At 45.5% G+C, this 15,660-nt stretch overlaps 1 protein-coding gene across 1 annotated transcript in view; it reads left to right on the forward strand.

The window, feature by feature from the left end:
- Window positions 1–15,660, forward strand: part of GLP2R (glucagon like peptide 2 receptor) — a 110,727-nt gene that overhangs the window by 40,509 nt on the left and 54,558 nt on the right. The window contains exons 4-6 of the mRNA XM_014573579.3: window positions 7,259–7,377; window positions 13,327–13,433; window positions 13,682–13,838. Coding sequence (XP_014429065.1) covers window positions 7,259–7,377; window positions 13,327–13,433; window positions 13,682–13,838 — 383 coding nt within the window. The remainder of the gene's footprint in view (window positions 1–7,258; window positions 7,378–13,326; window positions 13,434–13,681; window positions 13,839–15,660) is intronic.

A 15,660-nucleotide genomic window follows, 5' to 3' on the forward strand; every position in this document is an offset into this window, starting at 1 on the left:
GCAATGATCTGGACTGGTGAACTACCTCGAAGGCGTAGGGCTGCAAAGAGAGACACCATCTCATAATATGCGCATTTGAGTCTTTTATGGCCTGCAACCATCGTAATGGGGCATGGTCTGTAACTACTCGGAACCAATTGCCCCATAGGTAGTATCGGAGCATATCGATGGCCCACTTTACTGCCAGGGCTTCTTTCTCTATAGTCCAGTATTTACACTCACAAGGGAACAGCTTACAATTTATGTGTATCACAGGGTGTTCTTCACCCCCCTTTTCCTGCGACAGGACAGCCCCCAACCCATTCTCTGAGGCGTCTGTCTATAGGATGAAAGATTTATCGAAGTCTGGTTGTGCCAACATGGCAGCCCTGGTCAGCTGATCTTTTATCATGTGGAATGCTTGTTCACATGCCTCAGACCATGGTACCCTCCCGGGTAGTGCCTTCCGAGTCAAATCTGTCGGGGGCCGCTAAAGATGCGAAGTGTGGTACAAAGCGGTGGTAGTAGCCGGCCAACCCCAGAAATTGGCGGACTTGCCTCTTGGTTGTTGGGGTAGGCTAATCTCAGAGGGCCCCTACCTTGTCAATGAGTGGTTTCAACTGGCCCTACTGACAACATACCCCAGGTAGGTGACCTCTTGTTCTCTGAAGTGGCATTTGTTGGGATTTGCTGTGAGTCTCGCCTTCTGTAACAACCTTAGGACAGCCTCTACCCTTTGTAGGTGTTCTTTCCAGGACACACTATAAATCACTGTCATTGATATACGCCACTGCGTATCATCCATGCTCTCACAACACTTTGTCCATCAACCGCTGGAAGGTGGCGGCAGCCCCATGTAGTCCGAAGGGCATGAATACGAACTGCTACAACTCGAATGGGGTTGAGAATGTTGTTTTCTCTATAGATGTGGGGGCGAGGAGGATATGCCAATACCCTTTACTTAAATCGATAGTGGAGAGATATTGCGCTCCCCTGAGGTGGTCTAGCTACTCGTCTACCCGGGGCCTTGGGTAGGCATCAAAGAGGGATATACCGTTGACTTTACAGAAGTCAATACAAAATTGTCTTGACTCATCGGGTTATGGGACCAGGACGATTGGGCTCCTCCAGTCACTATGCAGCTCTTCAGTGACACCCCACCGCAGCATCTTCTGCACCTCCTCCCTCACTGTCTCCCATATCTTCCATAGGAGGGGGCGAATGGGGTCTCTCACCTTCTTACCGGCTTTGGTCTCGATATGGTGGAAAGTCAGCGTAGTATGCCCCAGTTGGTCAGTCAGGACTCGGGAGAATCTCTGTAGTAGGTCGTCCAACTCCTCCTCCTGTCTTGGAGTTAGTTCCAGGCTCACCTGGGGGTGGAAAGGTGTGGCTCTTTGCCCTCCCCCCGGCCCTAGGTCGAGCTCGGATATTATCGGGTTCACCATTAACCCCTCCTGGTCCTTCCATGCTTTTAGTAGGTTAACAGGGTAAATTTTTGTGTCTCTCCAAGTTCCCGTCCCCTGCACCTCATAATCGACTTCCCCGACCCTTCTCACTACCTCAAAGGGACCCTGCCATTTAGCGAGTAACTTTGAGTCCTGAGTAGGCAATAGTAACAGGACTCTGTCTCCTGGTTCAAAGGTTCTTAGGTGTGCCCCCTTATTGTAATGCGCGGCTTGCCTTGCTTAAGCAACTTCTACGTTTAGTTGGGTGAACTCGCCTAGGGTGTGTAATTTCTGCTGTAGCTTCAATATGTAGGGTACTGATCCCTGCACTTGAGTCTCTTGTTCCTCCCAATTCTCTTTCACAATGTCTAGTATGGGCGACAGCCCAGAGGGATACAGGAGCTCAAACGGGGAGAATCCCATAGAAGCCTGAGGGACCTCTCTTCTGGCAAACAGCAGAGCAGGTAAAAGCCTATCCCAACCCTTGGGGTCTTGTTCTGCAAATTTTCTCATCATACTTTTTAGGGTCCAATTGAACCTCTCTATGAGATCATGGGTTTATGGGTGATATACCAAGATTTTTAACATTCGTATTTGTAATAATTGGCACAGCTCCTGCATTAACTTTGAAGTGACGTTTGTGCCTTGATCTGTAAGGATTTCCTTAGGTACCCTGACCCTGGCAAAGATTTTTTCTAGCTGGGCTGCCAGGTTCAGGGCGGTCGTCCTTCATAGTGGAACGGCCTCGGGGTACCTGGTGGCATAGTCTATCACACCAATACATACTGATACCCTGTGCTCGTTTTCTCCAGTGGTCTTACTAGGGCCAGGGCAACCCTCTCAAAGGGGACCCCTATAATCAGCAGTGAGAGTAGTGGTGCCTTTGGGACTCCCTTAGGGCCTGCCTTTTGACATTTGGGGCAGGACAAACTGAAGTCCTTTACCTCGTGATATAACCCGGGCCCGAAGAATCATTGTACAATTCTTCTTACTGTCTTATCATACCCCAAGTGGCCAGACCAGGGGTTAACATGTGCTAGCTCCATAAGGTGGCAACGATACCAGCTGAGGACTAATAACTGGCATAAAATTCCATACTCTTCCACCCTCTCGGTGACCTGGTATAATTGGTCTCGGCATACCTCGAAACACGGCCCCATCCTCCATTCCCTGCTTTCCGCCACAGGCTCATCTCCTTCTTCTGCCTCAGCCCAAGTGTGCTGCAGTACTGGGTCATCTCTCTGTTCTTGTATGAAATCTTCATCCGAAAGTTTGAGTGGAGTTATCATGTCCATCGGGCCCACTGCTTCCCTTGGTTGAGGTAGGTCAAGCCCCCCTCGGTGGCCATCATGGGAACTGGATCAAAGTTCGCTGGAGGACCGGGTTTCCCCCACCATCCCCTTGGGTCCTTCCTGGTTCTTCTGTCACCCCCACTCATCCATTACCCACCTAAATCCTTCCCAATCACGTCTGAGAAGGACCAGGTACACCAACTTTGGGACTGAGTGATTGGGCAACAAAATGGCAAATGAAATTTAATGTGGATAAGTGTAAAGTAATGCACATCGGGAAAAATAACCCCAACTATACGTACAGTATGATGGGGGCTAATTTGGCTACGACAAATCAGGAAAGAGATCTTGGAGTTATCGTGGACAGTTCTCTGAAAATTTCCACACAGAGTGCAGCGGCGGTCAAAAAGGCAAATAGGATGCTAGGAATTATTAGGAAAGGGATAGAAAATAAGACGCAGAATATCTTACTGCCCCTAAAACTATGGTACACCCACATCTTGAATACTGTGTACAGATGTGGTCTCCTCACCTCAAAAAAGATATTTTGGCCTTGGAAAGGGTTCAGAAAAGGGCAACTAAAATGATTAGGGGTTTGGAACGGGTCCCATATGAGGAGAGGTTAAAGCGACTGGGACTTTTCAGTTTAGAAAAGAGGAGACTGAGGGGGGATATGATAGAGGTCTATAAAATCATGAGTGGTATGGAGAGGACTGATAAAGAAAAGTTATTTATTAGTTCCCATAATAGAAGAACTAGAGGACACCAAATGAAATTAATGGGTAGCAGGTTTAAAACTAATAAAAGAAAGTTCTTCTTCACACAGCGTGTAGTCAACCTGTGGAACTCCTTGCCAGAGGAGGCTGTGAAGGCTAGAACTATAATAGAGTTTAAAGAGAAGCTAGATAATTTCCTGGAGGTTAGGTCCATAAAAGGCTATTAGCCAGGGGATAAAATGGTGTCCTTGGCCTCTGTTTGTCAGAGGCTGGAGAGGGATGGCAGGAGACAAATCGCTTGATCATTGTCTTCGGTCCACACTCTCTGGGGCACCTGGTGCTGGCCACTGTCAGCAGACAGGATACTGGGCTAGATGGACCTTTGGTCTGACCCAGTATGGCCGTTCTTATGTTCATATGTACAACCACGTAATCCCAGTTCTTTTGGGGGCCATCTATAATCTGTTCCCAGGTCGTAGAATATCAGTGGACATCCCCATGCACACACTGCACATACACTGGGGGTCCCCTTGGTTCTCCCTCCTCCAGCTGGAGTACGCCACGGCTTCTATCAGGCATCCCCTATCTTGACCTGCCTCAGGATCTTGGCCTTTTCCAGCCCCTCTTGAGGTCCCCTCCCCGGTTAAGGCCTGTGTGTAGGTACAGTCCATGTAGGGGCAGCCCCTTTGGAAATGTCCACACCAGAAACATGCCCCTCTTGGGGTTTCCATGTTCGTTTGGCTCTGTTCCCCTCTGGTTACAGGTGGGCTACGTCTAGACTGGCGACATAAGATGGAATAGGATCTCTTATTCCTACTTGCAAGAGATCCTCCAGAAAAGGGCTTTATTCCGTAGGATCGCGCCAGTCTAGACGCTCTTTTCCGGCTTTTCCCCAAGCCGGAAAAAAAGCGGCGTCCATGTTTATTTAAATCCCGCGGGGGATATTTAAATCCCCCGTGGATTTCCCTATTCTAACTTGCCTGCTTTGCATGCCTATTCCGTCTTATGTGGCCAGTCTAGACGTAGCCGTGGGGTCTTCCCTTGGGGTATGCTTCAAAGGGGGATTGTCCATGCCGGTGCTAGCCTCCTGGGCTTGCCTTTTCCCCCTCCTCATACCCGGCCCTCTTCAGGGTCCTTCCTTGGCCTTGGCATCCTTAGAGGTTCCCCCCGCGGGGGGGGGGATCTCCCCGGTCTCCCTTCTCTAGGCTTTCGGCAACTTTACCCGCCTTGTAGTCACTCATCAGGGTGACTGCCTCCTCAAGGATGGGGGGTGTTGCCTCCTTATCCATCTCTGCCCCCCACTAGGTAGGATGTTCAGGAACTGCTCCACTACCACCATTTCGGCTACCTGGGTTCCCGTGCGCTGCTTGGGTTCCACCCTGCTTCTTTTCGTCTCTGGGCTATCACCCATGGCCTCACTCCAGGCGTATAGCGTTCTTGCCTAAATTTCTGCCTGTAGGTTTCAGGCATAATTCCAAGTTGATCTTTAACCTTAAAATAATGTAAAGTATCCCGGGAGCTCAAGCTTTGGTAGGACAATTGGGCGGGGCCTGTCAGGTAAGGAGCTAATATGGTGGCCTATTGGTCGTCCGGCCACTGTGCCGTTGTCGCAACCTTTTCAAATGTGGTTAGGAAAGCCTCAGGTCATTGGTGGGGCCCATTTTTGACAGGCAGATCGGTATCTGTAGGGATCCACCACCTCTTCCTCCTCACTCACCAACGCTGCAGGACTTCCCCTTTGGGATGGTCCATGCTGCTGTATCCATTGTGCTTGCTGCATTTGGAATTGTTTGGATAATTCTTTCACCAACTGTCTTTGCTGCTCCCAGTGCTGGGAAGAGAGCTGCTGGATCAAGAGAGTCTGTTGGTGGTGGTGTAGCCTTTGGCGCTCCATCAGCCATTTCAATATCTTTGTGGGCTCCATTCCTGGTCTCCCTTTTCTCAGGCAAAAAAACCCAGAACACTGGGTAACGTAACCACTGAGTTCAGTGAGCAACCTGTGTATGGCCGCAGCCCAGGGCCCTAAGGACAAGGACTTGACTGTAGTCCTTTCTGACTGGCAGGGCTTTCCACCGCAACACACTAGCCCATGGGCCTATGTCTATCGCCCTGCCCTGGGCTACTTCCTCTCCCACCCTCTCCACCTACTTGCAGGCGTAGTTTCCCCAGTTCTCCCACCACCGGAGGATGCCAACAGAACCCCACGTGAGATCCTTTTCTCTTCAACCTTCAACACACACCCAAGTTGCAGCCTCTCTGTTTACAGCTTGAAGAGGTTCCACAAACCCCTCTTTATTCCTGGGGAGTGAGCATCCACTGCATTGCCCTTTGTCATTCCCCTTGCTAGACAGGCTAGATAGATGTCCCACTCCCATTCCCTAGCCATGCTCTTAAATAATTTAGGCAACAGGTGGAGGCAGAAAACTAACTTTCCCATATTTTCCCTCCTTTTCTGTTCAGATTCTCCTTCTCTGCAATGTTATATCCCCTTGCTACTTCTTCAGGCCTCCTGCTCCCCACAATCCCCTGTGCCAATGGAGCTACATTATTTCACACCAGCTGTGGATCAGGCCCCTAAAGTTTGTGATGAGCCACCATAATCTAGTGTGCCTGATCATGAGAGGTTGGGTTATTTTATAACTAAATCATCTTTTTCCAGAGTTTTCGTAATGGTAAGAAATGTATTGTCTGTATGTAATAGGAAGTGTTCAAATTAAGAATCTAAGGAATGCAGAAAGAATTATCTGAAATGTAATTTTATCCCTTTGATGTGCTCACTATATTTGCTTTTTGAAAATATTGTGGAAATTATAAGCATTTTTTTTTTGCTGATCTATAATATATAAAGGAGAATGTTTGTATGTTTGTGCGCTAATAACATGGACACCAAGGCTGTGTCTAGACTAGCAAATTTTTCCGGAAAATCAGCCGCTTTTCCGGAAAAACTTGCCAGCTGTCTACACTGGCCGCTTGAATTTCCGGAAAAGCACTGACGATCTCATGTAAGATTGTCAGTGCTTTTCCGGAAATACTATGCTGCTCCCGTTTGGGCAAAAGTCTTTTTCCGAAAGACTCTTGCGCAAAAGGGCCAGTGTAGACAGCACAGTACTGTTTTACGCAAAAAAGCCCCGATCGCAAAAATGGCGATCGGGGCTTTTTTGCAGAAAAGCGCATCTAGATTGGCCACGGACGCTTTTCCACAAAAAGTGCTTTTGCGGAAAAGCATCCTGCCAATCTAGACACGCTTTTCCGAAAATGCTTTTAATGGAAAAGTTTTCCGTTAAAAGCATTTTTGGAAAATCATGCCAGTGTAGACGTAGCCCAAAAGAGCTACCGCAACCAAACTTTGCATGGGATAACCTTTCATCCAAGAGAAGGTTTTAAGGGACTGTGGGAGGGCAGAGATGAGAGACTGACGCCTCTCCCAGGGGCTGCATGGAGCTTGGCAGTGCGGGGAGAAACAGCTTCCCAGGGGAAGCATCGGGGACAGTCACTCACTAAGGCCAGCAGAGGGGAAAGGAAGCGGAGGGCGGTCTTAGACACCGGCAGCAGGCGCGTGTCTCCCTTTCCCCCTCCCTTCCTCCCTCCCTTCAGGCTCCTCACCTCAGTTATATCAACTTTCCCGAGCAACTCTGGGTAACTCCAGTTAGTAGAGTCATAAACAAAAGCTTCTATGATTTTCTCCTGAATAAACATTACAAAGAATCATCAAAGGCCAAAGCAAAAAGATTTCTCTAGTTTTGCTGAAAGGGTGAAATTTTGTAAAGCACATGAAAAATGAAAGACGTGTCTTGACCTTTCAGTCTGAAGTTCTGCTTACTTTCAGGAAGTGCAAGAAATGTATACAGAGTCTGCTTAGATCAGGGAATCTGGCAAACCAAAGAGAACTCTACAGATATTTGGCGTGATCATTCAGAGTGCTTTGAGAAGAATCATTTCACCCAAGTGAGTGTTTTCTTTTCTGCTTTAATACTTTAATCCCTTCTTGAATAATTGATCAGATGTTTCCATTCAATAGATGTAGAAGAGAGCCAGACTTATTTAAGCTATGATATGGAAACCTTTGCTTGTATTTTGAACAAGGATTAGGGCTCAAAGAATTCTGAATGCTTTGGGTTTAGCATATACGGCAGTGCATAGACAATCCGGGACATTTTTGAAGAGCATTGGGGACAATTTCCTGGTGTAAATGCTGGAGGAACCAACTAGGGCTCCTGCTCCTCTTCACCTGCTGCTCGCAAACAGGGAAGACTTGGCATGGGAAGTAGAAATGGATGGCAACCTGGGCAGCAGTAACCATAAGAAGGTTGAATTCAGACAAAAGGAAGAAGGGTGAGCAGCAGAATATGGACCCAGGATTTCAGAAAAGCAGATTTTGACTCCTGCAGGGAACTGATGGGCAGGATTGCCAGGAGACTAATATGAGGGGAAAGCAGTCCAGGAGAACTGGCTGTATGGTAAAGAAGCTTCACTGAGGGTGCAGGAGCAAACCGTGCCAATGTGCAGAAAGAATAGCAAATATGGCAACCGATCATCTTGTCTTAGCAGAGAAATCTTTGGTGAGTTTCAGTACAAATAGAAGCTTACAGGATGTGGAAACTTGGACAGATGACCAGGGAGCAATCTAAAAATATTGCTTGGTCATATAGGAAGGCCAAAGAGCAGTTAGAGTTGCAGCTAGAAGAGATGTGAAGGGCAACAAGAAGGATTTCTGCAGGTATGTTAGCAATAAGAAGCAATTCAGCACAATACGTGGAGGAGGGGAGCAGCCCTCATTGGTGAAAGAACATGTTAAGGACTGTTTAGAGAAGCTGGAAATGCACAAGTCCATGGGACTGAATCCAGGCATCCGAGGGCGTACAAAGAGTTTAGCAAAGCTTTTGATATGGTCTCCCAGAGTATTCTGGCAAGTTAAAGAATGGACTATAAGGACTGGATAAATTGACTATTAAGTGAATAGAAAACTGGCTAGATCATCTGGCTCAACAGGTAATGATCAACTCTCAATGTCTAATTGGCAGTCGGTATCAAGCGGAGTGCCCTAGGGCTCAGTTCTGAAGCCAGTTTTGTGTAACATCTTCATTCATGATCTGGATGAGGGGGTGGATTACACCCTCAACAAGTCTGGGATGACAGTATGATCAGGGGAGAGGTAGATATCCTGGAAGACAGAGAGAGGGTTTAGCGTTACCTAGAGAAATTGGAGATTTGGGCCAAAAGAAATCTAATGAGGTTCAACAAGGACAACTGCAGAGTCCTACACTTAAGGTGTTTCTAAACTACACCCTTCTGTCAGCAGAGGGATATAAATTAGACACATCGAAAGTGCAAATAAAGTGGAGATTCAAATATCCCGCGTTTCATTTGCATAATGGCGGTGGCCACTTTTTTTTCAAAACGGGGCCTTTTGGGGAAAAAATGGCAGTTTAGACAGGGCATTTGCAACAGAAATGCCCCATTTCAAAAGATCCTGTACTCCTCAGGTACTAAATTGCCCCATTTTGAAAAAAAGCAGCAGCTGCCATTATGCAAATGAAGCATGGGATATTTAAATCCCCGCTTCATTTGCACTTTCAATGTGTCTAATTTACATCCCTCTGCCAACAGAAGGGTTTAGTTTAGTCACTCCCTTAGCCCTGGTCTACAATAGGGAGTTATTTCTAAATAACTCCCCTTATTTCAAAATACAAGAGGAGCATCCACACTACCAAGTCCGTTATTTCAAAATAACCAGCTGGTTATTTCAAAACAATAACTCCCGCTTTCCATAAGAAATAATGCTTATTTAGAAATACTTATTTCAAAATAGTTGTAATGTGGACATGCCACTGCTGCTATTTTGAAATAACTACTCCCCAGAGTTATTCCAAGTAATTATTCCACAGTGCTTCCTGGGGCTCTAAATTGATGTAGCGTGTCCACATTAAAGGAGCCTTCCTTAGACTAATTTTGAGGCTTCCCTGTAGTGTGGATACATTATTTCAAAATAGTTATTTTAGGAGTTATGGTTTCAAAATAATTTTCTAGTGTAGACATGTCCTTAGAATGGAAGAATCCCAAACATTGCTACAGGCTGGGAACAGACTGGCTAATCGGCAGTTCTGCAGCAAAGGATTTGGAGATTATAGTAAATGAGAAGCTGGATATGAGTCAACAGTGTGTCCTTGTTGCCACGAAGGCTAACAGCATATTCGATTGCATTAGTAGAAGCAAACCCAGCAGATTGAGAGAAGTGGTTATTCCCTTCTATTTGGCACTGGTGAGGCCACATTTGGAGTATTGTGTCCAGCATTGGGTCCCACTCTACATAAATGATGCCTTCCATTGGACTTTTTCCAATTTCTCTGCAACAAAAATGATTAGGAGGCTGGTGCACAACTTACAAATTGAGGCTGAGGAAACTGGGCTTATTTAGTCTGTAGAACTGTGGTCACCAACCCATTGATTGCGATCGACTGGTTAATCATGGGGACCCAACCAGTTGATCACGAGGCTTTTAGGGGTCCCCCTCGCTGCCTCCCACCCCCAGGATGAATGCCGCACTGATGTTAGCTCCCGGGACAACAGAGGTAGTGCAGGCTTTCTGTGGGGTGGGGGAGAATTCTGCAGCTGCGTGCCAGGTCCCAGAAGTGCGCAGGCTGCTCTCCCTCCCTCCTCCCCACCCAACAGCCGGCGCAGTACATAAAATGCAGGTCCACCACGCACCGGGGACTTTGTTCCCCTCTGCCTTCCTGGGTGCGGGAGAGGGGGCGGGGGTCCATGACTGCACCAGCTCCATCTGCTCAGGGGGCGTGCACTGCTGTGGGGAGTGGAGGAGTAAGGTGCACGCTGCCTGAGTGGTTGGGGCTGGCGTGGTCCTGGATTCCTCCTCCCCCCCCATGCAGGAAGGCAGCAGGGGAATAAAATCGCCAGCATGCCGGCTCCAGCTGCTCAGGCAGTGCATGCTGCTTTGGGGAGCAGAAGATCAAAGTGTATGCTGCCTGAGAAGTTGGGGCTGCCATGGTCTGGGACTCTCCTTCCCCCTGCTCCCCTCCCACAAATAGGAAGGCATCAGGTGTGCGATGGGCCAGCGTTTCATGTACCATGTCACTGTTTGGGGGATGGGGAAGCAGCCTGTACACAGCCTTTGAGAAAATAAACAGTTTGGCACTTGCCACTTTTGGTCACCTTCAGCCATCATCTCCCATCAGCCTTCACTCTCCAGCTGTGAATCAAAGATCAAGTCAAATTTCAGCCTCTTTGCACAGACAGTATTGCGCACACGGAGACAAGAAAGGTACTGTACACCTGTTCTATTCTTGGCAAGTATTTGCTGGATCTCACAGGGGTTCCTGCCTGCACTGCTTGCAGTGGTGCTTCAGAATACAGTACGATGCACTTGCTGTGATACTGTCCCCTGAGCCCTATTTCTGTTCCTGTTCTTCCTGTAACTTCTCCTGTTTATGTGGACCTGCTTTGACATAGGTGTGATAGCAGTTGGTCGAGGCAAATCCATGGCAGGTATCTACCAACAACAGAGAACTCAGCCACTGTTTCAATCAAACTCAGTGGTGAAACCCTCCCACACCCATGATATCAGCTCATTCTGTTCCCATGGTGCTGGATCGTGCACAGCTGCTGCTGCTTGTCAGCCTGGAGAGAGACTTCTAACAGCACAACAGCATGCTGGGAATGGCCAGTGTCTCTTTTGCTCCCTGATGGCCCTCTTGTTCCAGTATCCCTACCCCATTTCCCTTTCATCAAGTGGCAGGTGTATTTTCTTCTGCATTATGGAAAAATACCAGAAAGCAGATCATGGCAGGCTCCAGCACTATGCCCTCTCAAGGGTGTGGTCTCCAAGGGTGTGTCTAGACTACATGGCTCCGTCAACAGAGCCATGTAGAAGAATGTACTTGGCAAAGGGAAATGAAGCGGCGATTTAAATAATCGCCACTTCATTTATATCAAAATGGCTACTGCGCTGTGCCGATCAGCTGTTTCACGAGGCATAAAGGATCTGATGACAAAGGGTTCTGGGGTTGGCTGATCCCTGTCTAGACTATTGCGCTGTGCCGACAAACTGGAGTTAGCTACAAACAGCTAAATGACAATGGTGAAGACAATAACGTCTATGCCAAAGCATTTGAGCCATCGGAGGAAACAGTGAAATTGCTCAGAAGAAGATACGACTACCAGGCAATCCAGGCAGGGGTTTGGTGAGTAGTGTGTACTGTGGAGCTGTGCTCTGACTCTAGGATGTTTCAGCTTGTTTCCTAATGAGAAGCTTTAGTAAAGCTAGAAAAATAAATACATGGTGATGGATCATCTAAGCAGCCATTAGCTCCACCCCACTTCTACTTCCTGTGGGCAGGTAGGAGGAACCACCCTCAATCTGAGACACTCTAAGGAGAGACAATAAGAGCCTGCCTTGAAAAACCACAAGCTTCTATTTACTTGAATAAAGCCTGGTCTGGAGATGGCAACCCAGACACGAGGCCTGAAGAATCCTGTCTCTCAACTGGACAGTCCCAGGGACCCATATATTTACTGCTATTGCTCACTTTGGACTCTAACTCTGTAAGCCTCTGTTCCTGAGGTATTTCCCATTTCCTGTCACCCCTAATAAAATAGCTCTTCACTTGCTATGAATCTCAGTGGTTCCTGGGATCTTCCAGAGGTAGTGCCCACAACACTTGGTTGACAAAGTACTGCACCACTTGACTCCAGTTGAAATAGACTGTAACACTGCTGGCATCTTAAGATTTTGGTGTAACTAATTCTTGAGCATCTCCAATAATTGCAAAATGCACCAGAAATAGGTCTGAAAGAAATGAAAAGATAAAAAGAAAAGCGGTGCCGAATGGTTTGTGCTCAAATTGCCTTTTCTGAATCACTTGAAGTTAATTTATCCTTTGCATCTTTAGTTTAGAACCAAAACCAATGTAAGTGGTGTTCAAAATGTCTGCACCTGATAGATTTGATTTTCAAAACTACCACCCAAAAATGTGTGTTCAGTTGTTTACCCAATTTGCACAAGTAGTTATTCTGCTTGCATGCAGAATTTAAGTAATTTCAAATGAGTAGTGAGCTGGTTTAAACTCAGGATGTCTTCTCACATCACCAGAAGGAGACATGACCTAGAAAATAAGATGTTTCAATTTAGTACTAAAGAACAGCTATACTTAATTATTTTAAAACAAAACTAATATTTAAAGGAAAAAATATTTTGATTATGACATAACATGTCGACAGTAATAGTGCATAATATGATATCACACAATAACAAAAGTGATGTAAAATGAAAATAAAACACATTTTAAAAGAAAATTGTTTTATATCAAATTTCAAAATTGAAATTTTCCATTGAAAAATTATAAAGGAATTGTCATCAAAATTGCTATGATTTCATGAACAATTTCAGTTTAATCAAAATGGCATTTTCTCATAGAAAATTGTTTGATGAAAAATTTCTGCCCTCTGTTAGTAATTATGAATTTATTTGGCTATCTTCATACCCTGGTACTCAATTTGTATATGTAGTCATGGTGGCTGTTGTTAAAAACTAGGCTGGCAGTGGGGCATGCATCATTTTCAAAATTAGACCCTAAGTGCCTATTCCAAATATTACATTATTTCAAATTTTAAAACTTGCTAATCATACCTGGCTTTCTATAGCACTTCCCACCTGTTGATCTCACAGTTGTTAGTATGGAGAGTTATTTACAGAAGGAGAAACTGAGGTTTGGTTTTTTGGGTTTTTTTAATGGTTAAGTGACTTGCCTAAGGAAACACAGCTTATTAGTTCAAATCATAGAACCCTGATGTCTTAACTCCCAGGCATGTGCCCTATTAGGTGGGCCAGGCTGATTCTCACACTTGTGCAACTTACTTATTTTTCTCTGTTCATATGATTAGGAAGAAGGACACATGTTACTTTCTACACTACAATTACTGTACACCGTTGGATACTACTTGTCTCTCAGTTCCCTTGTATTAGCTCTACTTATACTTCTGCTCCTCAGGTTAGTGTCAACCAATATTACTAATACATATCTTGTAGTCTGGAATTTATCTGTATATGGATTCTTTTTTCAAGTAACTGAATTTATAATTCTTTGTCATCACATACATTTTAAGGAAATGGCCTATGCAAATGTAATTCTTGAGCAATAGTTGTTGATGCAGCAATATGAATACAATGATATTGTTCCTAATTAAATTTATTCTAAAAGATTCATAAAAGGGAATGTTTCTTTTTGTACTTCTACAGAAAACTTCACTGCACTAGAAATTACATCCATATAAATTTATTTGCTTCCTTTATACTGCGAGCTATAGCAGTTCTTATAAAAGATACTATAACCCATAATAATTATTCAAAAAAACCAGATAATGAAACTGGATGGATTTCCTACTTCAATCCTGAGGTAATTCTGTTAGTTCATTGTTAATAGTATATTTGTTGCTGCAATAGTTAAAGTTGCAAAACAGTTTCCCTTAGCACTAACAGGTTTTTGAAACTGAGAAGTGAAGTATGAAAATTGAAATTTTGCAGAAAATAATATTCATGGAGAATCAGGGTAAAAATTTGGTTCAGAATTTATTTTGATTTTATTTAGATACATAGAAGATTTACTGCGTGTTGCTTAGGTCCTTAGCTCAACTAATGTTTGTTTTTCTTAATTTAAATAATGCTCTCAGAGGGCTGAGGTTGAGAGGTTCAGTAGGTAGTCTACTCCGGGGAAAGAGGACTGCCCCAAACCCTTGCCCTGTATTAAGTTATGAGAAGATAACTGTACTCAGAGAGTAGTTATTAATCATTCACAATCCTGCTGGAAAGGTATAACAAGTGGGGTTCCACCGGGATCTGTTTTGGGACTGGCTCTGTTCAATATCTTCATCCATGATTTAAATACCGGCATAGAGAGTATGCTTATTAAGATTGCAGATGATACCAAGCTGAGAGGGGTTGCAACTGCTCTGGAGGTCAGGGTCATCATTCAAAATGATCTGGACAAACTGGAGAAATGGTCTGAGGTAAACAGGATGAAGTTTAATAAAGACAAATGCAAAGTGCTCCACTTAGGAAGGAACAGTCAGTTTCACACATAGGCTACGTCTACATTGGCCCCTTTTCCGGAAGGGGCATGCTAATTTTTCAGATCGTAATAGGGAAATCCGCCGGGGATTTAAATATCCACCGCGGCATTTAAATAAAAATGCCCACCGCTTTTTTCCGGCTTTTAGAAAAGCCGGAAAAGAACGTCTACACTGGCCCCGATACTCCGGAAAAAAGCCCTTTTCCGGAGGATCTCTTATTCCTACTTTGAATAAATAGGGCTTTTTTCCGGAGGATCGGGGCCAGTGTAGACGTTCTTTTCCGGCTTTTCTAAAAGCCGGAAAAAAGCGGCGGACATTTTTATTTAAATATTTAAATCCCCCGCGGATTTCCCTATTACGATCTGAAAAATTAGCATGCCCCTTCCGGAAAAGGGGCCAATGTAGATGAGCCCATACAGAATGGGAAGCGACTGTTTAGGAAGGAGTTATGGCAAAAAGGAATCTAGGGGTTAAAGTGGACCATAAACTGAATATGGCAGTATGATGCCATTGCAAAAAAAGCAAACATGATTCTGGGATGCGTTAACAGGTGTATTGTGAGCAAGACACGAGAAATCATTCTTCCTCTCTACTCTGCGCTGGTTAGGCCTCAGTTGGAGTATCCAGTTCTGGGCACCGCATTTCACAAATATGTGGAGAAATTGGAGAGGGTCCAGAAAAGAGCAACAAGAATGATTAAAGGTCTAGAAAACGACCTATGAAGAAAGGCTGAAAGAACTGGGCTTGCTTAGTTTAGAAAAGAAAAGACTGAGAGGGGACACAATAGCAGTTTTCAGGTATCTAAAAGGATGTTGTAAGGAGGAGGGAGAAAACTTGTTCATCTTGGCCTCTGAGGACAGAGCAGCTCCTCAGGGTAGAAGCTCTCTCGCAGGGCCTCCTGGATACTGACAGCCCCCCGATGGACATCCCGGATGGCAGCCTGCAGAAAGTGCAGCCAGGCTCACAGCAACGTGTCCAAGAGATGCACCAGAGTGTCCAGGGGCAGCTCCAGCTCCATGTTGCAGAGTGCTATGCTGTTCCGAGTGAGGGCAAGCAGAGCACGCAGAGACAAAATGCTTTGCTGTCCCTCATCGAGGTAGGCAAGCAAGCAGGGAAACCTGAGAACTGGCTGCCCGTGTCCCTTTAAGC

Source organism: Pelodiscus sinensis, chromosome 20, assembly GCF_049634645.1.
Source record: "Pelodiscus sinensis isolate JC-2024 chromosome 20, ASM4963464v1, whole genome shotgun sequence".
Lineage (NCBI taxonomy): Eukaryota > Metazoa > Chordata > Testudines > Trionychidae > Pelodiscus > Pelodiscus sinensis.